Source organism: Pelobates fuscus, chromosome 12 (genome assembly GCF_036172605.1).
Source record: "Pelobates fuscus isolate aPelFus1 chromosome 12, aPelFus1.pri, whole genome shotgun sequence".
Classification (NCBI taxonomy): domain Eukaryota; kingdom Metazoa; phylum Chordata; class Amphibia; order Anura; family Pelobatidae; genus Pelobates; species Pelobates fuscus.
Window position 1 is genome coordinate 76235257 of NC_086328.1, and position 25541 is coordinate 76260797.

A 25541-nucleotide genomic window follows, 5' to 3' on the forward strand; every position below is an offset into this window, starting at 1 on the left:
GAACCCAAAAAAGTTGTATTTATTCTTTTGATCACAGAATATTCTCATTAAGTTTAACAAAGTTAAACTTAATGACCCCTTCCAACCTCTGCCTATGGCAACTCCCAACACCCATCCCTGACCACTCCAAACTCCACTTTAGTCACTCCCAGGCCCCTTAATCTATTCAAACTGCATATTTTTACCTTCCCACATGCTCCTTCAAATCCCCCATAGCAAAACATTGATTAAACGCTTTCCTATAGTGAAGGTCTAATATGCGCGCAGTGCTTGGCTTACATGCATTAGGTTCCTCCCATCACCGATATCAGAAGAAGCGGAGCCTGCACCAAGGGACCTCTGCCCTGACAAAAAGTGCTAAAAGTTTTTTTTTTTTTTTTTAACCCATTCAACGATTTCGGCCATGGGCAGAGGAACACTATAACCTTAGGAATACAGTTTTTGTATCCTTAAAAGGACACTATAGTCACTAGAACAACTACAGCTTAATGTAGTTGTTCTGGTGTGTATAATATGTCCCTGCAGGCATTTTTATGTAAACACTGCCTTTTCAGGAAAAAGGCAGTGGTTACATTGCTGCCTAGTTAGATCTATAGTGGCAGTCACTCAGATGGCCACTAGAGTTGCTTCCTGGGCCACTGTTGCAAATGTGCAGCACCTATGTTCAGCATCTCCATGCTCTGCATGAAGAAACTAATCGTTCCTCATAGAGATGCATTGATTTGATGCATCTCTATGAGGAAATGCTGATTGGCACAGTGTGCCGGTTTGCTGCGTGTGCGCATTCGACTCCCAATGCTTTGGACGATGTGTGGGGCTTGCCACACGACCCACATGGCACTGGAAAAAGGTAAAAAGGGCTGTGGACCTAAAAGCCGTTTCACACCTATAACGTAAGGAATACACGTTTTCTGACACTAGAGTGTTTCTTTAAATCTAAAGTGTTCCATTAATTTCAGGGTCTTGACAGGAACTGTTCTTTTCTGAGGAATGTATTAATAACAATTTGTATAACTAAAATATGATTTTGGAAAAGAACAAAGTATTTTATGTACACAGACTGATTTCTAAACACATTTATCATAGTTTAAAGACATTACCGGGAGTTCCGTTTCTATGTAGCTATGTAGCACACTCAGAAACACCAACAATATGAAGTTTGTAGAAAAGCGGGATTTGGACCCAAAATAGGGACTGTCCCTCCTAAACAGGGCTTCTTGTGAAGATGTGATTTAAGGCATTTCCGGTATATTATCAAAACACAAATATATATAGTATGAAAATTTAGTGTGGTTCTTTTATGATACAATTATCATATAGGGAAGAATAACTGCCACATTCCAACAATAATTAAAATACAGGTATTGGCCACTTTGTTCATGCCTGCATTAGTGTTTTCAATAAAGCTTAAGGGGAAAAAAAAACAAAAAAACAGCAGCCTTGTCCATGTCACTGTCTAGCCCTCGCCTGTCCAATCCGAGCTCTGGATGACGGCTTGGTTGGAACGTAAAGGTTGCCTGGGTAACCAAAGCGGCCTAAGGAGAGAACGCGGCCATAGAATCCTGGAATAGAAGATTAAGGGGAGACAGGAGAGCCATAGTACAATGCATCGTGTCAAAATGAAATCGGAATAAGAAGGATGCCGTCTAACCGCTGTTACTGATATAGTGTGACTGTGATCTCTCTATAAGGAGCTCTCACCATGGCATCGCCATCTGACAGCAGCCGTGAGGGGTGAGATACTGTCTGCTCGGTAACTGGGCGAGTGTGTGTGATAATAATGAGAGCTTCCTGCATGCTGTGCTTTTACAACTTGTGATAACGTTGCGATCAGTAGCTTATATGAGGCATTGCCCTGCGCGGCATCATGGGAAATGTAGTGCTTGACGGCTGGTATGCATTGCAGCTGCTTGCCCGAGGCATATGATGTGGATCTGCAAGTCCCATGATGCTCTTGGTGCATTTAAGTGTTATACATATTGTAATAAAAGTGGACAAAAAAAAATACTCTCAACTATTAGCTGAATATAAAAAGAATGGGAGTTGCAGTCCACAACAGCTGAGTTGCAATAGGTTTGCTTATCTTGTCTACATGAAGCTGCACAGCTCAGATAAGCAGTGTGTGTGACAGTATTTACTGTGTATGTAAACATGCATGTTAGTGTGTATTCTTGTCTTGGTGAGGAGGAACTGTATGCACTCAGGGTGGGGGTGAGTCTCAGCCACATTAACTCTGTAGGTTTCAAGATAACAACCTGTGGTTGGATGGTAATGTGGCACTGATTGCTTCTATCACTGGCTTTTAATTAATAACAGTCCGACAGTAGGTAGCAAATACAATACCTGTAATACAGAAATAAAATTATTTTTACTGGAGCAATTTGGTGTACTCAAGCTCTATTATGGGTGAAGATTTAGAGCTATTTAGGCATATATTTATGTACAATTTCAATAAAGCAGCTTCCACACTTCTACAGGTGTTCCCTTCACCAGATATAAAGTATTGTAGTAAGATGTATAAGAAGTGGAGCGATATGAAGTGAATAAGCCCCTATCACCAAACAAAGATAAATTTATACTTAGACTTTGCTGGATAGGATTCAAATTTCAAATGCAACATGCAAAAAAAAGATCAACAAGAGATCATAGTACAGATCTGTATGGACTGATATAAATTCATATACGTATGTATAATATAAAAATTAACAATTTATTGTATACAATTCGTAAAAACAGCTAGAATATAGCTAAATAGCAGTAAAAACAAATTCCTGCTTACTGGAAATGGTGGTGAGCATAACGGTATATGTTCCCGTTTGCTCACAGCAAGACTGTCCCACACTGGGTGATGTCTCCTGAATCACACGAGTTGAATGGAGCTCCTGTTGTTGAAGTCGGGTCGGCAGGTGAGTGTAAGCTCGTTCTCTACTTCCGTGTTCCCGGCTCGTATTTTGGCTCCGCCTCCTCTTTTGCGTGATTACGTGTCTGTCACGTGTCTGTCTACGCGTTTCGCCGTTCTCGGACGGCTTCGTCAGGACGTGATGCGCTGGAGTCGGTCTTCACTAATGTGCGTTTTTATACGAGTGATCCAATGCCTAATTGGCTTAATTTCTTTCCAGTCCGCATTTGCATATGTATGGTGTCCCAAATAGATCAATTGGATTAGCAAGCACATCCTATTGTGAACGGAAGGCTGCTTTTTCCTCATCTATTGTGGGGTCTTCATTTCTTATGTACTGCACATATACATTACATGTTTAAAATAAAATAAAATAAAATATTTATACACAATCAAAAAATTAAATTAAGTATTTATACATAATCATAAAAAATATAATTGTATTTACAAATTTACACACTTTATATGAATTTCTTTTTTACTGTAACGTGTTTTTCCTTTTGTTACATATCTTATAGAGAGAAAAAAAAAACAGAAATGTACATGTTAATGCAATTGAATTTGTCATATATTTTGACAAATATTTTTCTTTCTTATTCTTATATAATTTCCTATGTGGAAAAAGGGGGGGAAGCAGAAAATTATAATGCTGCGCTTCCAACACTGACATTTCACCATTGTGTTTTCTTTTACCATATCGTGATCTAGTTAATATATCGTGATTTAACTCCATTTACATACATACATTTTCAAAGTAATATAGTAAAGTCCTATCAATGTACATGTAGATAGCTACTCCCTATATTGCATATGAAGGTTAGGTATACGTCAATCTACAGTTCTCAGGAGTCTAGAAAGTGGCAAATCTCAAAGTCATTGTTTAGTCCGTTGGGGATGAGGGTGTTGAGTTCAAATATCCACCGCATCTCCATTCGGCCCAAATTTTGAATAGGATTGCCTCCTCTCCAGTTTTTCTTTATCTGTTGGATTCCCATAAATTCCAAAAGGGAAGGGTCAGAATTGTGGAACTCTTCAAAATGTAGAGAAACTTGATGTTGTGGAAATTTTCTCCTGATGTTATATGCATGTTCACAGATTCTAGTTTTCAATTGCCTAGTGGTTCTGCCTATATATCTTAGGCCACAGGGACATTTTAACATGTATATTACATTTTGGGTTTGGCAGGTAATGAGTTCTCTTATCTTATGTGTCTTACTGTTTACTGTAAATTCCTTAATGCCCTGTTTGTCACTTTTTGTGTTACGGCAGGCATTACAGTTACCACATCTAAAGAAACCTTTTAATTGGTTCAAAAAATTGGGTTTAACTGTGTTTCTATCTTGGATGTTATCTGTCAAGATTCTTTTCATGTTCTTGACACCTCTATGGACAATTCTAGGAAAAATAATTTCTGAACATTGGCACTGGTTACTTAAAGACCCAACTCTAGCAAAATTCTTACCCCCCACTCCTAGAATTGTCCATAGAGGTGTCAAGAACATGAAAAGAATCTTGACAGATAACATCCAAGATAGAAACACAGTTAAACCCAATTTTTTGAACCAATTAAAAGGTTTCTTTAGATGTGGTAACTGTAATGCCTGCCGTAACACAAAAAGTGACAAACAGGGCATTAAGGAATTTACAGTAAACAGTAAGACACATAAGATAAGAGAACTCATTACCTGCCAAACCCAAAATGTAATATACATGTTAAAATGTCCCTGTGGCCTAAGATATATAGGCAGAACCACTAGGCAATTGAAAACTAGAATCTGTGAACATGCATATAACATCAGGAGAAAATTTCCACAACATCAAGTTTCTCTACATTTTGAAGAGTTCCACAATTCTGACCCTTCCCTTTTGGAATTTATGGGAATCCAACAGATAAAGAAAAACTGGAGAGGAGGCAATCCTATTCAAAATTTGGGCCGAATGGAGATGCGGTGGATATTTGAACTCAACACCCTCATCCCCAACGGACTAAACAATGACTTTGAGATTTGCCACTTTCTAGACTCCTGAGAACTGTAGATTGACGTATACCTAACCTTCATATGCAATATAGGGAGTAGCTATCTACATGTACATTGATAGGACTTTACTATATTACTTTGAAAATGTATGTATGTAAATGGAGTTAAATCACGATATATTAACTAGATCACGATATGGTAAAAGAAAACACAATGGTGAAATGTCAGTGTTGGAAGCGCAGCATTATAATTTTCTGCTTCCCCCCCTTTTTCCACATAGGAAATTATATAAGAATAAGAAAGAAAAATATTTGTCAAAATATATGACAAATTCAATTGCATTAACATGTACATTTCTGTTTTTTTTTTCTCTCTATAAGATATGTAACAAAAGGAAAAACACGTTACAGTAAAAAAGAAATTCATATAAAGTGTGTAAATTTGTAAATACAATTATATTTTTTATGATTATGTATAAATACTTAATTTAATTTTTTGATTGTGTATAAATATTTTATTTTATTTTATTTTAAACATGTAATGTATATGTGCAGTACATAAGAAATGAAGACCCCACAATAGATGAGGAAAAAGCAGCCTTCCGTTCACAATAGGATGTGCTTGCTAATCCAATTGATCTATTTGGGACACCATACATATGCAAATGCGGACTGGAAAGAAATTAAGCCAATTAGGCATTGGATCACTCGTATAAAAACGCACATTAGTGAAGACCGACTCCAGCGCATCACGTCCTGACGAAGCCGTCCGAGAACGGCGAAACGCGTAGACAGACACGTGACAGACACGTAATCACGCAAAAGAGGAGGCGGAGCCAAAATACGAGCCGGGAACACGGAAGTAGAGAACGAGCTTACACTCACCTGCCGACCCGACTTCAACAACAGGAGCTCCATTCAACTCGTGTGATTCAGGAGACATCACCCAGTGTGGGACAGTCTTGCTGTGAGCAAACGGGAACATATACCGTTATGCTCACCACCATTTCCAGTAAGCAGGAATTTGTTTTTACTGCTATTTAGCTATATTCTAGCTGTTTTTACGAATTGTATACAATAAATTGTTAATTTTTATATTATACATACGTATATGAATTTATATCAGTCCATACAGATCTGTACTATGATCTCTTGTTGATCTTTTTTTTGCATGTTGCATTTGAAATTTGAATCCTATCCAGCAAAGTCTAAGTATAAATTTATCTTTGTTTGGTGATAGGGGCTTATTCACTTCATATCGCTCCACTTCTTATACATCTTACTACAATACCTGTAATAATTGCAAAGACCGGTAATATCCAGTCTAGTCCAAGATCACGGAATATATGCAAATGTCAGAGTCTAGAAATGTTATAATTTAGCTTCTTTTTTTTTTCCTTAGGAAAATGCAACTAATAAACTGAAAATCAAATATACATTTAAAAATCAAACTATTTTAATGTATTATCCGTTTTATAACTGAACATGCTTGTTTTCACGGTGTGAATTTATAACTTTCTTTACAATAACGTTTAGATCTGTTTGGTATAAGATACTTGCCCACACTTGTGTAAAATAAAAATATAATATGTAATACTAGGTTCTCTTAAAAAATCTTCAAGGTCATTAGTGTTCTTTGTCCTTAGTATTTTTCCCTCTCTTGAGATCTGTAGTAGTATCCAATTTATATCTAATGTTCTTTTAAACAATCACTGTTTTTATGTAATTGATGATAATATTACCACTCTGTTACAGTGAATCAAAGAGCACTGTACTTTCTTAAATCACTTTTTCCCCAACTTTAGTGAATCTCATTCAAAGTGGCTGGATGCTCATTATGATCCTGTTGCAGGCCTCAATACATTATCTTCTTGTATTGGTAAGTGCATTATGTGCAGTGCTTCAGTATGTACTAAGCATATTTATATAGGGCAGTAACATAATACAAGGAGATATAGGGACATTGTTCCGGTCTAAACTGTGCATTGGAGTGAAAGATCACCATTTGAATTAATCTTTTTTCCTAGAAAGTGGAGGATATAAAACTAACATTTACGTAGGTATTTTTCAGAGAATAATTTGACTTAGGGTGGTAGGTAGAAATAATGTATGTGATTGCTGCAAGATGAGTAAAGGAAGGTAACACAAAGTTTATTGTAATCGCAGTATTAGGGTTTGTATTCTTACTCATACATCAGGTGTTGAGCTGGCATTACTTTACACGAGCCATACCCGCTTTGAGGTTAGAACAACCGAAATACTAATTTATAGCCACTTACTTTGTGTACCACTTGCATCCTTTTAGACACTGTTGACACATTTTCAACGCTAATCCATTTTTGTTCTAATTTTCTGTACTCAAGACTTGTCTGAATCCCTCTGGATAATTCATTGTGTCATGTTCGCAATTATATAAAACATGTCACTTTCATTCACTTCAAATACTTTTACTGTTTTGGTAACTTAGTCATTTTGCAAACTCAAAATAAAGAGTTTCTAAAACTCAGGGTTTGTGTTATAACTTTATCTTAACCACCATGCGTTCACTTTTTTGCTCCGAGTGCCCTAAGCCGATTCATGGAGATTAATGGGAAGGATTATATCTGCTACTTATCAGGGAATGGGGGGCATCCACAGACAGTGGACAGTAGCCTCTTAAAGTCAGTTTGCATTGAAGGGAATCTTAAAGCACCAAAACTATTTTAGCTTAATTAAGTGTTTTTAATGCATATATCATACCCATGCAGTTTCACTTCTCCATTCTCTGCTGCTTAGGCTTTAAAACTACTTTATTCCTGCAGCTTTTGTCACATGTCCCCTGGCTGTGACTCACACTTCCTGAAGAAAGGATTCACTTTCAAACCTATTTTAGGAGAGTTTGTTTATTTTAGAAGTTCACCTGCTCTGTTAATTGACTGCTAATGTAATGCAGCCTCCTGTGTGAGATCAGACAGATATATAGAAAAAGGAAACTAAAACTTCAGAGGGACAAACAATAAATCTTTGAAAATTGCAAATCAGTCACATTTTGGATCTGTTCCGTCACAAGTTGAGTATTTTGTTTTATTCTTCTAATTTGCAAAATGTTTAAAGGAACACTATTGTCACCTAAATTACTTTAGCTAAATAAAGCAGTTTTAGTGTATAGATCATTCCCCTGCAATTTCACTGCTCAATTCATTGTCATTTAGGAGTTAAATCACTGTTTATGCAGCCCTAGCCACACCTCCCCTGGCTAAGATTGACAGAGCCTGCATGAAAAAACTAAACTGGTTTCACTTTCAAACAGATGTAATTTACCTTAAACAATTGTATCTCTTTCTCTGTAAATTGAACTTTAATCACATACAGGAGGCTCTTGCAGGGTGTAGCAAGCTATTAACATAGCATGGGATAAGAAAATCTTAATTAAACAGAACTTGCAATAAAGAAAACCTAAATAGGGCTCTCTTTACAGGAAGTGTTTATGGAAGGCTGTGCAAGTCACATGCAGGGAGGTGTGACTAGGGTTCATAAACAAAGGGATTTAACTCCTAAATGGCAGAGGATTGAGCAGTGAGGCTGCATGGAGCATGTTCTATACACCAAAACTGCTTCATTAAGCTAAAGTTGTTCAGGTGACTATAGTGTCCCTTTAATTATATAATAAGGCCCGTAGGAGACCAGAGTGTTGCCGCCAAAGACTCCCTTTCCACTGATATGATCTCTGGGCTATAATTAGATCAGTGGATTATAGCTGTTAAGAAAATTCACCCCAAGCACTAGCCGTGACTTAGTGTGGTGTGAAGTAGAACTGGTTTTGTTGAGAAAACGAAATACTTTTATACCTGGGTCCTCAATAGGAAGTCCCCAGGAGAACAATAGGGATTGCAGCATATCTGGTACCTGAGCAGGTAATTTAATTAGCAGCCAGACACTTCAGTGCTCATTAAGAATTTTACATTAAACATGGAGTGCCCATGCCCACATTCCCAAACAAATGGTGTCCCTGGAAAGCTCTCTTCTGAGCGCCCAGTCTGTCCAAAAAGCGCTCGGATGAGTGATGGGTGTCACGAGTTAGCTGGAAGTAAAGTTTTGACTGGACAGTGTCCGACCTTCACTTCCCAAAGCGCTGGGTGGAAAACCCTGGTCATCTAAAACGACGGTGCTTTCGGCAGGTACATGGAGCTCTCCTGGGTACCTTTTTAGATGCCTCACGACCTCCTTTATTTCCCCTCCAAATAGCGCACTGCTAGGTGACTCTGGGACAGCGAGCGCGCATGACAAAGTCCGCGATCCGATCAGGAATTCCAGAGTGATTGGTGGCTGCTCTCGGTCAGGTGCGCTGTGTCTCTGGGGCCTTCCTGCAGGTCTACAATGCTTCTGAGACCACTGGGAAGGGCGCTAGACTGGGAGTCACGATCTGGAGGGGTAAATAAGGTGAAAATAGCTCTTTTAGAAGGAGTGGTGGTTGGGAGACATGTACCATTCCTGGGAGACCGAGTGGTCTGTCACACTTATTAACATGTATTTAAATGTATGTTTTATAACAAAAGTGCTTACTATGCCCACAATGCTTCTCTAAAGGAAATATTTGATTAGACAGTGCCCAACATGAGCAAAGAGGGTAGTGCGCAGCAAAGCCCCAGTGTATGCATGTTTAGTTATTTATTGAAGGATTTGTATTAAAAAAATCATATTTTTTTTAGGGTTGTACCAGATAAACGTTTTAACCTAGTTTTCAACCAAAACAGCCATTAAAGGGACTTTGTACACACAACTTTAGCTTAATGTAGTTTTGTAGCCAAGATCATGCTTCCTGCAGTTTCACTGCTAAACACGCCATTTAGGAGTTATATCACTTTGTTTATGTAGCCTTAGAATACCTCCCCTGCATGTGACTTACAGTTTCCCTAAACACTTCCTGTATAGAGAGATCTAATTTTTAAATAACTTTTATTGCACAGTGTGTTTAGTTTCCTATCTCTTGCTTTTTTAATAGCTTGCTACAGTCTGCAGTGGTCTCCTGTGTCTAATTAAAGTTCTATTAAAGGACCACTATAGTGCCAGGAAAACATACTCGTTTTCCTGGCACTATAGTGCCCTGAGGGTGCCCCCTCCCTCATGGCCCCCCTCCCGCCTCGGGCTCTGGGGGGAGGAAGGGGTTAAACTTACCTCTTTCTCCAGCGCCGGGCGGGAAACTCTCCTCCTCTCCTCCTCCAAAGCAACGTCACCGGCTGAATGCGCATGCGCAGCAGGAGCCGCGCACGCATTCAGCCAGTCCATAGGAAAGCATCTTCTCACTGTGGTGTTTAGAATATTAATATAAGTATGTATTTCAGGGACTCCCCTCATTAACAAAAAATAATCCTAAATATTCATACAGCAACACTTTGTTTTGGTGGAGATATCGTGAGGTTTTTATTCCTCCTCTTTTAAAGGCAACCACTGTTATTTCTACCTGTTTAAGTATCATTGATTTCTTTAATATAATTAAAGAAATTACAACATTGCATTTTTTTTCTTGCAGCTCTTGCCGATTTACATGGTGATGGGGAATATAAGGTAAAAAAATATAAAGAAATAACATATTTATTTTTATTTCAGTTGTAAAATACTTATGTAGTAGATGTCTTGTTGTCATAGTCACTGATATTCTCATTTTCCATGACAGATGGTGGCTGCGGATCTGGGCAGTGGACCATATAACATGAAACTTAAAGTGTATAAAGGAACAAGCATGATGTCTGAGAATTCCCTGCTTGACTTGCCCACTGGTATAGCTACTTTCTTGATGGACCAGAATGAGCCACGTACACCAGCTGTTGCCGTGGCCTCTGGGCCTTTTATATATGTATACAAGAACCTGAGGCCATACTTCAAATTCACTTTACCAGCAATGGAAGTCAATCCTCTAGAAAAGGAAGTGTGGGACCAAGCCAAAGAGGTAAGAGACTTTATAAAGAAATTAGGTTTATTCAGTACACATGAGACCTAAAAGAGAACTTTATTTTCTAGGATTTTAAAGGAACACTATAGCATTAGGAATACACATATGCTTTCCTAATACTCTTATGTTAGCTAGTTTAAAAAAAAAAAAAAAGTTTTACTTACCTTATTCTCCCCTGCATGCCAGTCTCACATGGGCCTCCACTCCTTTCCCGGGCTGAAGTAATCAATATGGAAGATCTCATAGGGAAGCATTGGGGACTAGTGCGCATGCACAATGTAGCGGACCACCGGTAACCCTACTGGTTACCTCCGCTAAACTCTCCTCTCAGCCAGAACTGGAACCGTTAGTGAATATAGCTCTGTTCCCACAGTAATCAGACGAGACATAGTTCTGGGAGTAATCTGTTTTTATTGCTCAGAATGCAGCCTTTTATGCCAAGATCCCCAGCTTGGGGTCTCCATTCTTTACACATAGACCTCGCCCAGGCGTCTCTGTAATAATTGAGTCAAAGCTCGGTAAGTTAATTATGTCCCGGATACAGAGAGCCGAATACATAAAAACCCTGAAAACATATTGAAAACGGTTATGACACCCAAAAGTCTTATATCCTCGGATAGCATTCGGTGGAGCACCCAAACCACTCCGAATAGCACTATGATCCGTGGATTTAGACCGACCGCTAGCGTGGTCTAATGCCAAAAATAGTTAAAGGCAATTAAAGGTATTTGCCGGTGCTTTAACTGGGTCTCTGGATGGTTGTAAAAGGGGGGTCCCCCTGGCTTGTAGGTAGCGATTGTTCCTTCCAAAGTATTGTAACTCCCCTCCAAAGAGAATTCTCCTGTGGTATTGGGAAAGGAGTGAAAACCAGGAGACAAGTTAGCTGGGACAAGGTGGTACATGTGGCCGAACCAGAGTTCCAGGGCGAACACAGATAAGTCCCGCTGATACGTTTGGTATGCTCCGGCTCGGGGAATAAGTTGCGAACAGCAAGGTATAGGTGCCTGCTGGGCTCCTATGGATGGGAGGAGCAACATAGGGCCAGGGGAGTGATTTAGTCTTTCGAGTGATTTTACCACTGCCACACAGCTCCCCCAAACCATTAGCCGGCATGCACAGTTTGATCCCCCACAGATCGGCTTGGTGATGTCCAAGGGGCTCACAGATCACCTTTCAAGTTCAGTTTGGCATGACAACCCGTCAGCGTTTCCATTCCATTTACCGGGTGATAATGGATGGTGAAATCATAGGGCTAGAGTGCCAGGCTCCAATGTAACAACCTGACGTTGTCCGCAGCCAACCGGTTTAGCCACACTAACAGGTTGTGATCCGTGAGCAGGGTAAATTGTTGTCTATAGATGTAGGGCCCACACCACCGCAAGGCATTCTTTTTCGATGGCAGCGTAGCTCACCTCCTGGGGTAGTAACTTTCGCCTAGAGGTTAGCTATCGGATGTTTTCCGCCATCGTCCTGAAACCTGGCTTAGCACTGCTCCCAATCCAAACATAGAACGTCTGTGTGAATAAGAAAGCGTTTAGTTGGATTAGGAGCTGCCAGGATGGTGCGTTTCCTAAAGATCTCTTAAGTTGCTGGAATGCTTGCTCACACTCCGGGGTCCAGACCATTTGGCGGGGCAGGTTTTTACGGTTTAAGTCTGTGAGGGGCTTTGCTAGGGCACTATAGTTCGGGACAAACTTCCGACAGTATCCGGACGCTCCTAGAAAAGCCATCACCTGGGTCTCAGTATAGGGAGTGGGCTAGTTGGCTACAGCTTCAATCTTTGCAGGGACGGGTTTCTGTTTCCCTAATCCACCTGGTGTCCTAGGTATTGGACTTCTGCCATTCCTATATGGCACTTGTTGTTGAGTTTTAGGGTCAATCCTGCCTCTCGAATCCTATTTAATACAGCCCCCGCATGAACCAAATGGTCTTCCCAGGTGTTAATAAACACTGCAAGAAACTGGCCATTCAGTAATGTTGAATCTATCCTGGCAAAGTCTTGACCTGCACCAAATAGAGAAGCATTCCAGTGTATCCACCCTGCCCTGGCATTATTTCTGTCTTAATAGTTTTTCCAAAACAAATGAAGTAATGCCAAAATCCGACAGAGAGTAGCAGATTGGTTAGAACTATTAAAAAAAAGGGGGGGGGGGGGCGGGGAGGAGAGAGGTTGGATGTGAAAGAAAACAAACCAGGTTTAAGTATATTTTATATATATAAAAAATAAAATAAAAAAAAAGAAAGATGAAAATATGTAACTAAACCACTTAACATACTTGTACTTACTCTCACATAGGACAAGATTGACCCCATGACTTTGAAAGAGATGCTGGAAGGAATTAGGTATGGGAAAAAAGAACCACTTTTCTCTGTCTGCGCCATAAAAACTGTCACCCAGTGGCCCAGCTGGTTAATAGCTCCATTTGAAAATAAAAATATCTTTCTTTTGTTCTGATAGATGGAGAACACAGTACAGAAATATACTAGTAATGAGATCTGGTTGTTCATCTTTTTTAATTTTTTTATTTCAGCATGCTTTTATAACTATTATTGCTTTCCAGGATGAATGTAGGTCTCTGAGATGAACATATACTGTAAATAGGGTGGGACTGTTTTTAAATGGACTTCCAAAAAGTATGCTTGATTATAGCTGTGGATTTCTAGATTATCTTTAGTGATGAGAACTGGTATGCTCACATGTAAGATGCTATTCTACTTTAGCCAGAAAAGGTATCAGTGATTAATGTTCTCATATCATATGTGTCTTGAAAATAGAAAAGGTGTGCTATTCTACTTACCAAAAGAATAATTAATTATAATTTTTTTGTGGGTGAGCTTGTTATCCATTATTATTTCCTGACATATATATACTAAATATTTAAAATTAGTGACTTGGCAACCACTGCGGAGTCGCTAGAAAGGCCCGATCATGAGCAGGTGGGGACTATTATAATATACGAGGAGGAACCTACTGTCCCCATCACCACACTTCACCCATTGACGGTGAGAGGTGGCCCCTATTTTATTATTAAATGGGGGAGGACCTAGTGGCCTCGAGCCCCGTGGGTGGTGGGTGGGAGCTCTAAATAATCAAACAACTGGGTATATATGGCATTGTCCACCCCTCAAATAGATGCATATCTCCCAACGGGTGAATAAGGGTCTCCAATCCCCTAGCCACTCCCATTAAAAATAAATAACCCTATCTACCTCTCCTCGTCCTAATAATAGTATGGGGTGGAGGGGAAATAAAACTAATACCTCTTAAAAATATATATATAATATAAAATATATACTTGCCATTAAAGTTTGAGGATAGATAGTCTTCATGAACCAATAGGCTTTTATATAATGTTGATATCTGTCTATTTTTTTTAGATTGGCATAGAGCGTGTCAAACAGTACAGCTTGCTATGTTCAGTCCCCACCTTAGATATTCTGTGTAAAATAATATATTTTTTTTATTTTCACAGGGATAAAGCAGAGGTTCCGCTCTCAGTGAGGTCACTGCGGTACGTTGACTGCATACTTCTCCATGATGTGATTTGCCATACTGGTTATGATTCATCTTTGGATTAACACTCTTTTGATGAGCTCACATGACACAGCATGATCTTTATCACGTTTACGACAAAGTGTACCATTACTCTGTTACAGATTCTTGATGTTGGAAGCACAAGAGATGGAAGCTTTCGTGAACACTTATAAACAGCAGCCCCTGAAGCGACAGGTACACTTTTGAGTGAGAAGAGTGATGGAGATGATTTTTGACAAAAATATGTCTGCACAGAGAGAGGAAATACATTGAATCAATTAAGTTCTGTGTCTCCATGCAGTAGGTGGAGACACTGAATGGCAGTTCTTCACACTGTGCAGCACTGCCCTAAAAGGCACCTCTAGTAGCTAGTGAAGGTATCCCTAGGCTGTAATGTAAACACTGCATTTTCTCTGAAAAGACAGTGTTTACTGCAAAAAGCCTGAAGGCAATGATTTTACTCACCAGAACAAATATAATAAGCTGTAGTTGTTCTGGTGACTGTAGTGTCTTTTTAACCGGTCACTAGAGACTCTTCCTGGTGCAGTCCTGCAGTCTTTGCAGGACCAACATTCAGCATCTTGAAGCTCTGCATGAAGTCACTGAATGCTCTCCATGCATTGAGCCAATTCATCTATGTGAAGAGATGCTGATTGGTGCAGCATGACAATTGCAATACATGCACACAAACCCCCAATGCTTTTCTATGGGGAAGCATTGTATTGGTTTAGGTCATCATGAAGTCTATTCCCACAATCCTATTTCTTTCTACTTTATTTGTTACTTGCTATTCATTCGGTTTTTAGTCTTTTCTACCATTACAGAAAGAGCATATTATACCAGAAAAATAAGAACTGGTTGACTGAGCCTCTCACAGCACTTTTTTTAGACCTTGTGAGAGGGAACTACAAGACAAACTAAGTATTTGTTAGTTTCTGATATATATTTTCTACACCTTTTTGGCTGATTCATCATCAATTTTTTTTTAGAAACAAATTTGTTTAGGTTGAATATATTTGTGAATTCTAGTTCACCCTTAATGTATGTATTGCAGACTGTAATTACATGTATGGGTACTCTGAAGAAAAATATGGCAGATGAGGATGCTGTTTGTTGCCTCGTAATCGGAACCGAGAGTGGAGAGATATTTATTCTGGATCCAGAAGCATTTACCATATTAACACGGGTGAGATCTAATATCAGTGAATACAAATCGGCCTGTCAATACTGTAGTTCTCAACTTACATGGATGCAAGGAAAGACTTTGCGTAGATAGGTTTAAAGTAGAGTACAGTAGTTTAGAATAGATTAGAGTGCATCGTGTCCTGGAACATTCAAGGTAATTCGATTTATTAACAATAAAAGAAATGGATCCATGTTTTGTCAGTGAGGAGGTGATCTTTACAGAACCTTTTTCCACAGGTCAGTCTTCCCAGTGTGCCGACCCTACTGGATATTACAGGACAATATGACATAGAATATCGTATAACAGTGGCTTGTCGCAATGGAAATGTGTATATTCTCCGAAGGTATAAATGTTCCTATGTAATATATAACTGTGCATAGAGTAGTTTTGTGTCTTTTCTCACTTCAGTTTTTGTATGTTAACCCTTACTGCATGTAAAGTGTGTATGCCATACTCTGAATGATAATAATAATAATAATATTTTAATGTATTCCCTATGGAATGACCATATGTTGAATACATAAAGAACACTGAACATATAAATGTATTTATTTTTTTACTGTGACAAAGCGCAAAATGTACATTGTGCTATTGGTTTCCCAGACAAATGGAATACAAGATACAAATGGAATTGTCCAAAAGTGACAGTAGATCTGGTTCCTTTATTGGGCTGGAAAGTTGTTGCAATAAAAATAAAGGGTCACAAATAGCTGTAAGACCAAATCGCTTTTCCCAAAGACTTGTTTTAAAGGTTTGATGCCAAGTATCACTTATACTTAAAGTCCTTGGGGCAGTATGAGTGATCTCCAGTATGCAGGGAGAGTTGTAGCACAATAAATATTTAATATTTAATTATTTCAATTTAAGTAATTGAATCTTCCCATGGATGTGACATGTATTATTTATATTTACCATTATAACTAAGATGTGCTGTTTGATTGGAATACAAATTTGCCTCCTCTTTTCCTATAGGGATTCCAAGCGACCTAAGTATTGCATTGAACTAGGTGCCCAGGTGGTGGGGCTTGTTCGTGTGCAGAAGAATATAATGATTGGCACCTCCCAGGAGATGCTGCATGGATACTCACAGAAGGTAAATACATACAGTTGTACTCAAAAGTTTGCATACCCTAGCTGAAATTGTGACATTTTGGCATTGATTTTGAAAATATGACTGATCATACAAAATAAACTATTTTATTGAAGGATAGTGATCATATGAAGCCATTTATTATCACATAGTTGTTTGCCTTCTTTTTAAATCATAATGATAACAGAAATCATCCAAATGGCCCTGATCAAAAGTTTACATACCCTTGAATGTTTGGACTTCTTACAGACACACAAGGTAACACACACAGGTTAAAATGGCAATTAAAGGTTAATTTCCCTTACCTATGCCTTTTTAAATTGCAATTAGTGTCTGTGTATAAATAGCCAATGAGTGTGTTAGCTCTCATGTGGATGCACTGAGCAGGCTAGATACTGAGCCATGGAGAGCAGAAAAGAACTTTTAAAAGACATGCGTGACAAGGTAATAAAACTAAAAAAGGAAAAGGATATAAAAATATATCCAAAGCCTTGAAAATGCCAGTTAGTGCTGTTCAATCACTTATTAAGAAGTTGAAAATTCAGGATCTCCTGATACCAAGTCAAGGTTAGGTAGACCAAGAATGATTTCGGCCAAAACTGCCAGAAGAATTGCTTGGGATACAAAGAAAAAACCACAGGTAACCTCAGGAGAAATACAGGCTGCTCTGGAAAAAGATGGTGTGGTTGTTTCAAGGAGCACAATAAGACGATACTTAAACAAAAATGAGCTGCACTGTCAAGTTGCCAGAAAAAAACCTTTACTGCCACATTGTTACAAAAAAGTCTGGTTACAATATGCCTGACAACACTTTGACATGCTTCACAGCTTCTTGCACATTATAATTCGGAGTGATAAGACCAAAATAGAGCTTTATGGTCACAACCATAAGCGCTATGTTTGGAGAGCGGTCAACAAGGCCTTTAGTGAAAAGAATACCATCCCCACTGTAAAGCATAGTGGTGGTTCACTGATGTTTTGGGGGTGGAGGAGGGGGTGAGCTATAAAGGCACGGGAATATTGTAAAAAAATGATGGCAAGATAATTGCCTTAAAATTATTGAGCCACACTGGGGAGATCTCAAACGTGCGGTTCATGCAAGACGACCAAAGACTTTGCATCACCTGGAGGCATTTTGCCAAGATGAATGGGCAGCTATGCCACCTGCAAGAATTACGGGCCTCATAGGCAACTATTACAAAAGACTGCACACTGTCATTGATGCTAAAGGGGGTAATACACAGTATTAAGAACTAATGATATGAGGACTTTTGAACAGGGGTTATATAGTTTTTGTTTTTTTTTCTTGTTGTCTTGTTTTGTTTTTGTGCCATTCTGTTATAACCTATCGTTGAATATAAATCCCATAAGAAATAAAAGAGATGTGTTTTGCCTGCTCACTCATGTTTTAAAAATGGTACATATATTACCAATTCTCCAATTCTCCAAACTTTCTAGCACAACTGTAATATACTTATGTCGATTTACTTTTTGCTCCTTCCTTGGATTCACCAATTGGCCTACTATATAGTTTACGGTAATAGTGGCACTTTTACATCAAATAACTGCTATTAAATGCTAAAATGGTTTTCTGTTTTCAATAAATGTATTTTAAAGTCTAATTTGAAAATATACCAATTTTATCACTTTTTAGTTTTGATAATGATTATTTCCTTTCAATGATGGGTACCCTTATTGTCTCTCTTAGGGAGAGGTATTTAATTACATGCTCCTTCTGTTATTTGAAGATCATGAAGTAGATTGTGAATTCAAACCTCTTAATTTACAGGGCTTACCATCTCAAAATGATTTACTGTAATTTACAGAGATGGTGTTATCTTGTGAATTATGGAATTTTTAATCCATTTAGCAAGTTCCCCGGAGAAGGGGATGTTATCTGATCATAACCCTTAATTTCCTTCTCTACAATTCTACACCAACCTCATCATGATTTTGGCTTTTTTTTTTTTTTTTTAAGCAATTTGGAACCTGGTGGTGGGGGCATATATCATAATCTAGGAGTTATGGAGATGTTATAAACCAAAAGTCTGAAGCTCTCTAGAATATATTTAGAGGGTGTAGAGTGTATTCTTATACACATTCATGCACTGTATTAATCATTGATTCTTTCATGTTTAATAGGGAAAAAGGTTGTGGACGGTTAAACTCTCTGCATCTGTCATGACTATGTCTTTGCTGGAACAGAAATCACGTAGTATCCAGGCTGTACTGGTGGGGCTGAAAAATCTAGAGGTTCACCTCTACAGGGACAAAAACCTACTCAGTGTAATATCTACCCCGGTAGGTTTATGTGTCTTCCTTAAAATCTATTTCTGGATCTGATCTAATCTGTTCCTCTGTCTCTCCACTTCATTTTCTATATCTTTGCCCACCATTTTCCCTTTACTTCTATCCATTCTCGACATACTTCCTTTTTAGCCAGTTGTCATCACCTACATACATTTATCGATAACATTCAATTTTTTTATCCATCTGAGATTCTCTCCATATTTTCCCTTCCATCCATTTTCTCCCTCTGTCTTCTTCTTCTTTCATCTAGTATCTTAACACACATCATCTTTGTTGACTTTCATACCTTTTTACCAGCTACATTGCTTCAGTCTTTCTTTTAATTTCTTGTTGTCTTTTTCACCTTAAACTCTTGAGCTTGTTGTCTATGTAACTATGTAAAAGCTCTGTGGTTTTTTTTTTTTTTTTGTCAGGACATTGTAACTGGTCTTTGCTTTGGACGGTATGGGAGAGAAGATGACACTCTAATCATGACCACTAAAGGTAGAAACTATTTGTAGAAAGACTATCTAGTGAGCAAAAGATCTAAAAAATTTGTGTTTTTGTTTACTATCTTCTCTGTATTATTTCTCAATTTTTCAACTAGGAGGTGGCCTTATTATTAAGATCTTGAAGAGGACTGCTCAGTTTGAAGATAAGGATACAGCCCCAGGTCCCCCTACTGGCCAGAGTGTCAAGCTCAATGTCCCAAAGAAGACCAAACTTTACGTGGACCAAACACTCAGAGAGAGAGAGAATGCAGTGGGTAGGAAGTTCCTGACACAACCCTAGAGCATGATATGAAGCTGTCATTGCTGTGATTATCCCCTTCAAAGACACATAATGGACATTTTCATTCATGATTCCCTTTTATTTTCAAGGGGTTAATGACACTGTGCCAGATTCTATCTTAATTGTTTTTTTTCTCTTGAATCAGGATAATCACCCTGGACCAGGTCTAGATGTTTTGTCTTTTTGCAATCTATAGTTACATGATTGTGAGTTGGATTTTAGTTTTGTCCCTACAAGGACAATGACAACATTGTAAGCGAGATCTGTGATTGTGCCTTCACTTTGAAGGTGACATACTACTAAGAGATGTGCCTACCTTAGCAAAACTGACCATGTGAAGGATATTATTTCTCAGTTTCTGATTACTTCTTCCACAGCAATGCATCGCGTATTTCAAATGGATCTTTACCGCCTCCGTCTCACTGCAGCCCGAGCTTACGTCAAAGCATTGGATGCGAGCCTTGCTCCTGTATCTGCCTCAATGCAAGAACAAATCACGCTGAATGCAGCAGTGAGTACAAAGCAGCAACTTAATGCATAGACCTCCCCTGCACATGGTTGCTTTAGATAGTGAATAATTTAATAAGCATTAGCGGTTGTTCTACGTAAAATAAAGTTAAGAAAGACTGTTTCTCATCTATGATGCAATTCATCACTCCATATATTTTCTTTCGTTCTCTTCTTCCTTTGTAATTTTCTTTCAAATTGTGACTTGTAATTTCTCATAGTGAAATATGCCAACGCAGCAATAGCTAATCTTGGCCCTGCAGAACTGTGTGTAAGGAATATTTAATTTAGGTAATTTGCAGGCTCTTTGAGCTCTGGCAGTGACACTCTGTAACCACGATTTTCAACATTATAGATGATATATAGATTATTGATTATAAGCATGTTTTGGCAAGGCCCTCTTCACCTAGACAGTTCCTTTATTTCATACGTGTTTGTTAGAATTAAAAGGTTGTCTTGTTTATCTATTGTACAGCGCTGCAGAATATGTTGGCACTATATATAAATAACTGCGATTGTCACTCGTGGTTTTCAATACTTCTCCTGATGAGAGTTTGCCAATTGCCTGGCCTCTTCATAAGTCCTGAAATATCTGATTATAACGGGTGTGTCACTTTTGGTCTTGAAAGTCGTCTATTGAAAGTTGTTACAGCCCTTAGAAAAGATTATTCAGTATTATAAATTACATGAGGCGATAATCCCAAAGCTGATAGTTCCGTTTTTATTTTCTTTCATATTTTGCATTATTGGATTCCTTCCGTATTGCTTATATATTGCCACGGTAAACTGCCAATTAATGATCGGAAACTAACATTATACTAGGAGCTGATATTTTTATATTTTACTTTGTCATAAATATTATATATATGAAATGAGTCAAAGCAAGCATTTACATATAACAATAAACTCCTAAATAAGCAGGCATGTATGAAATGTAATTTTTTTCTTTATCAACAGTAAAATAGATGCACTGACAAGATGCGCTGAGAAAGGTCTTGTTGTCCGAAACGTTTGCTAAATATCTTTATTCTTCAATAAATGTGATAGCACCTGTTGCACAGCATACTGGAGCGATTTTTTATTTTTATTTTTTTTGTACCCACTAATGGAGCCACAGTGTTGGAGAAAGCAGCACCTCAGAGAGTCTTTTGATGATTGCATTGTTTAAAATGTTTGTTGACACCTAGGTAGCCTCAGCCTCATGTCTAGTATATATAAAATAATTCCTTAAATGAAGTATAAAGAATGGGTTAATTTTGGCATTAATAATGCCTGCAACTGTGAGTTTTTAACAAGTTCTGTAAAATTAGTGCATTTATTCAATCTCACTTCATGTCATTTTGGAAAATAGTGTGTGCGTGTGTTTTGTTTTATTTAGGTGCAAGGTATTGGTCCACGATTCAAGTTGATCTTAAATTTACAAAACACCTCAGTGAATCGACCTTCTATGCAGCTGTTAATCAGTTTCCTGTATGATGAAAGGCTTTACCAGATCAAGCCAGCGTTTTTCAAGGTATTTTTTTTTTTTTTTTGCTTTCACGTTTATATTGGCCTGCCGAACATGTAAAATTGCTACTCACTATGAAACATTTTGAATGTAAATTTATAATATTCACAAAGTAATAATCTCATATTAATATATTAGATTTATCTCCAACTCAGCCTAGTATAGCCCTTATTCTTTAGCCAGGATTGGGAGAAGTTGTTGGGTAAAGTATAGACTTGCCTTTTTTTTGGCCCCTGTCTCCTTGAAGATGGAAGAGCAGGGCCTATACTTACATTGTTTTTGCAAATGTAAATAACCCTTAACTCTTCCCTCTCTCCATTCTCAGACAGTCCTGCAATAAATCATTCTGCTTCTCTTGACATTTTCCTGCTCTCACACAGAGCCTGCCCCTCCTCCCCACTTCCCCTTGCATGTATTGCTTTCCCTTAATAATAGTAAAAAATATATACAAAATGTCTAAAATTGCTAAATAATACATTCAAATATTAAAAAACTAAAAACAGCTGCTGCTAATAAAAACAGGAATTTTTCCTTCGATCCTGTAGAGGCTTGCAGAGGACATCAATTTAGAAAATATCAAATGGTTGAAGTCTGATTTGAACCCTAGATATCATTCCTACTCTTAGTCTAATGCTATCCCTAAAAATGCTCTGAGAACCAATCCCAGTGATCACATAGCCTTAGCTGTTAAGATATTTAGGTCACTGTTATTGGTTCTCACAGCAATCACAGTGTATGAGTTGATGGTTATTACTGGGCTGCCTTACTTTGAGGCTTCAGCAGTAGCATGTCCTGTATTTATGTAATTATAGAAAATCAAATTGCAAGCAAATGTAAGAGATAAGAAGTCTGTGCTCCGCATGTCGGTTATATCAGGGGAACCCTCTCCTGTGGGATAAATAAATATCAAAAGTGAAATGTGGAGAGCTACAAAATGTATATAATTCTTAACTCTATATTCATAGGGAATACTACTCTAATATGGTACATAAAAAAAAAACAATAGTATGATACTATATATATACCCACAATCTATGTGACAACAAGAGTAAACAAACTCATGTGTGTCAGAGCCTTACTGAGACAGCTCTAATGTTTAAGGCTTCTTTGGCATTGAGGCTTCAAATCACAAAGAAAAAAATATGAACAAAAACCAGAATAGTGTAGTATCCTCCAGTTATAGGAAGAGCATACTACCCTATTCCACATTTTTGTTGCAGCTGCTGTTGATTGTACACATGCACACTGAAGAGCACTTCACTCACATTCACTTTTTGCTTTTTTGTATAGCAAGACAGAATGATTTATTGCATGTGCTTTGGACAGGCAATCTGAGAATGGAAAGAGAGAGGGAGACAACAGATATGTTTTATTTACGTACCATATATCCAACATGAAGTGCCGGGGACTTTCAACCAGTTATAGATAGCAAGCCGGTGCTTCTCAAGCAAGGGTATGCAGGAGAAGTGTGTCTTACTATAAGTGTAACATCACTTGCTTTAAACAATATATCATAGATTATCAGTTGTTGTGCATATGGTGCTATCAGGCTTGTGGCCCCCCTATTGGTTTTGACATTAACCAAGGGTTCCCCGGGTGGGCACATACCACCAGCCCCTTTTGCTGGCATTTTCCAAACCTTTTTTCTGTTTAATCTGCCTTTTTGCCTGTATGCTTACCTGCATTTTTCTTCTTTAGGTCCCTCTTTTGGTGCCTGGCTTAAACTATCCAATTGAGACATTTGTTGACTGCTGTAACGACAAAGGGATTTCTGATATTGTCAAGGTGAGACACCAAAAAAATATAAATCTTCCATACCGGTTTAGTAACCGGCATGGACTAAATGTCTGATATACTAATATGATGTTTTATTTACAGAGTAAAGATACTGCATTAGAATTCAGCAACCATTCAACCTATCATGTATTCCCTGTTCCCACTCTTTGTAATTAATTGGACCTGTTTTTTTTTTTTTCTCCCAAGGTTTTTGTATTGAAGGAAGGAAAGAGCACCCCGCTGCTAACTGCTCACATCAATATGCCTGTCAGTGAAGGTCTAGTTGCTGCCTAAGAAAGATATATGGATGGACAATCTAGTAATATTTTGTTCAAGCTTCAAAAGAGGACTTTAGCAACTAAATAGTAGCCTAGAACTTGATAGAGGCTCCACTATTCATATAATAGAAAGTGAAAACAAAATGCCCTGTGATGTATAATGTACATGTTCATATGCTTTCAGCAGGATCAGAGAAAGACAATTCTATAAACATTACAGGGCCACAGTATCACAGATTCTTCATCTTATCCAAGGATTTACGGAACTTCTACTTTGATGGTAAATACAAGTTAATTTCCCTATTTAGTCTACTCAAATTATTTTATTGAGGCTGGCTCTATAATAGAGCATAGGCTAGGTTGCCGGATCTCTATAAATATAAATGATTTTATATTGTTATAAAATGGTTACAAATACATTGTACAGTAGAACAAACGTAGTTTGGTGATTGTAGACATGAGAGGATTCTGAGCATAACCCTAGAAGGGACACTGCCAAATTTGCAATGGATAGAGAAAATATGCTTTACATTAAGCTCATACACAGTAAAGTGTAATTACCAATAAAACACAATGTGCGGTGTGTATGAATATATCACAGAGATCCACATTAAAAACTTCACAGTAACCTGTGATGAGAATGAATATCATTTTTACATTTATGTTCAGGAGCTCTGCACCCCTATACACTACACATTAGTTTTACTGGTCTGGAGCTCTTTTGTGATACACCTATGAACGGCACACCTTACTCATTATCCGTCCACCTCACTTACTTTCTGTCATTTCCCATGATTGCAATCTGTCCAATTTTCATATCTCCTACTCATTCCATGTCCCATAATGAATAATCCATCGTCCCCCCGTTTTCATGTTAGAATTCCTTTCACCTCCCCTTTCCATGTTGCTATGGTCTCATCCCATTACCCTTGATTACATCTTCCCCTCCCTATGTCCACTTTGTACTAACTTTAGACTCCGCAGTCTGTCCTTTTATTCTTTCTGTAAACTCCTTCACGACTTATATACCTCCCAGCCCCAATACATGTCCACCTCAATTTTATCACACCCCACTTCATTGTATTTCTCATTTGCATTTTTTATGCTTTAGATATAAAAGAAGAATCTTACTTAAATAATATAAAGTGTGGGGGGATGGGAATAGGTTTAAGGATACATTTGAGGCCGCAGCTCCTCACAGTGGTGCTCACTCCATATCACCCATGGGTCCGTACCATTGAGTTTATAGATACAAAAAACATGGCAGGCAGTGTGTATCGCTGTTACTTGTTAATGTTTCCTCTGTTCAGTATTCCCTTAGTGAGCAAGATCTTTTCCAGAAGTGAGTGGAAGGTGATGCTTCATCCCCATAACCCTCTACATGCTTCACTTACTCGCACAGAAAACAGTGACGGGCTGCCATGATACACTCCACTTGTCACTATTATTACATCTTTATCACAAACTGCAGGCGGTAATGTATTGTTGATGGTCATCTGACTTGTGGTTGCGCCACACCTATAAGCATTACACATGGCGGTACAGATAAAGAGTGGATATCCTAAAAACAAAGGGTAAAAAAACCTGGCATCTTCTAGGTTGAAAGATAATAAAACCCATTGTGATTACACTGGTGTCTCCTTCCAGTGTTCCATAAATAAATGCTCATGTAATTATGACTGCTTTATTTCAGCAACTATGTTTACTATTCATTTTGTATTGTATATAGTGTATTTAATAGAAGGTAGTGTTCAATAAATGTAGAATTCATGGCA

General features: G+C 38.2%; 1 protein-coding gene across 1 annotated transcript; it reads left to right on the forward strand.

Annotated features, from left to right (window-relative positions):
* The first annotated feature begins 1501 nt into the window (after nt 1-1501).
* BBS1 (Bardet-Biedl syndrome 1) lies at nt 1502-25541 on the forward strand. The gene is made up of 17 exons (XM_063437267.1): nt 1502-1734; nt 6683-6756; nt 10387-10421; nt 10531-10803; nt 13103-13149; nt 14280-14318; nt 14464-14536; nt 15396-15527; nt 15764-15870; nt 16500-16620; nt 18760-18918; nt 19341-19410; nt 19514-19672; nt 20076-20209; nt 21584-21718; nt 23411-23497; nt 23696-25541. Exons 1-17 carry the CDS (start codon nt 1703-1705, stop codon nt 23780-23782), a joined length of 1764 nt encoding a protein of 587 aa, XP_063293337.1. The 5' UTR covers nt 1502-1702; the 3' UTR covers nt 23783-25541.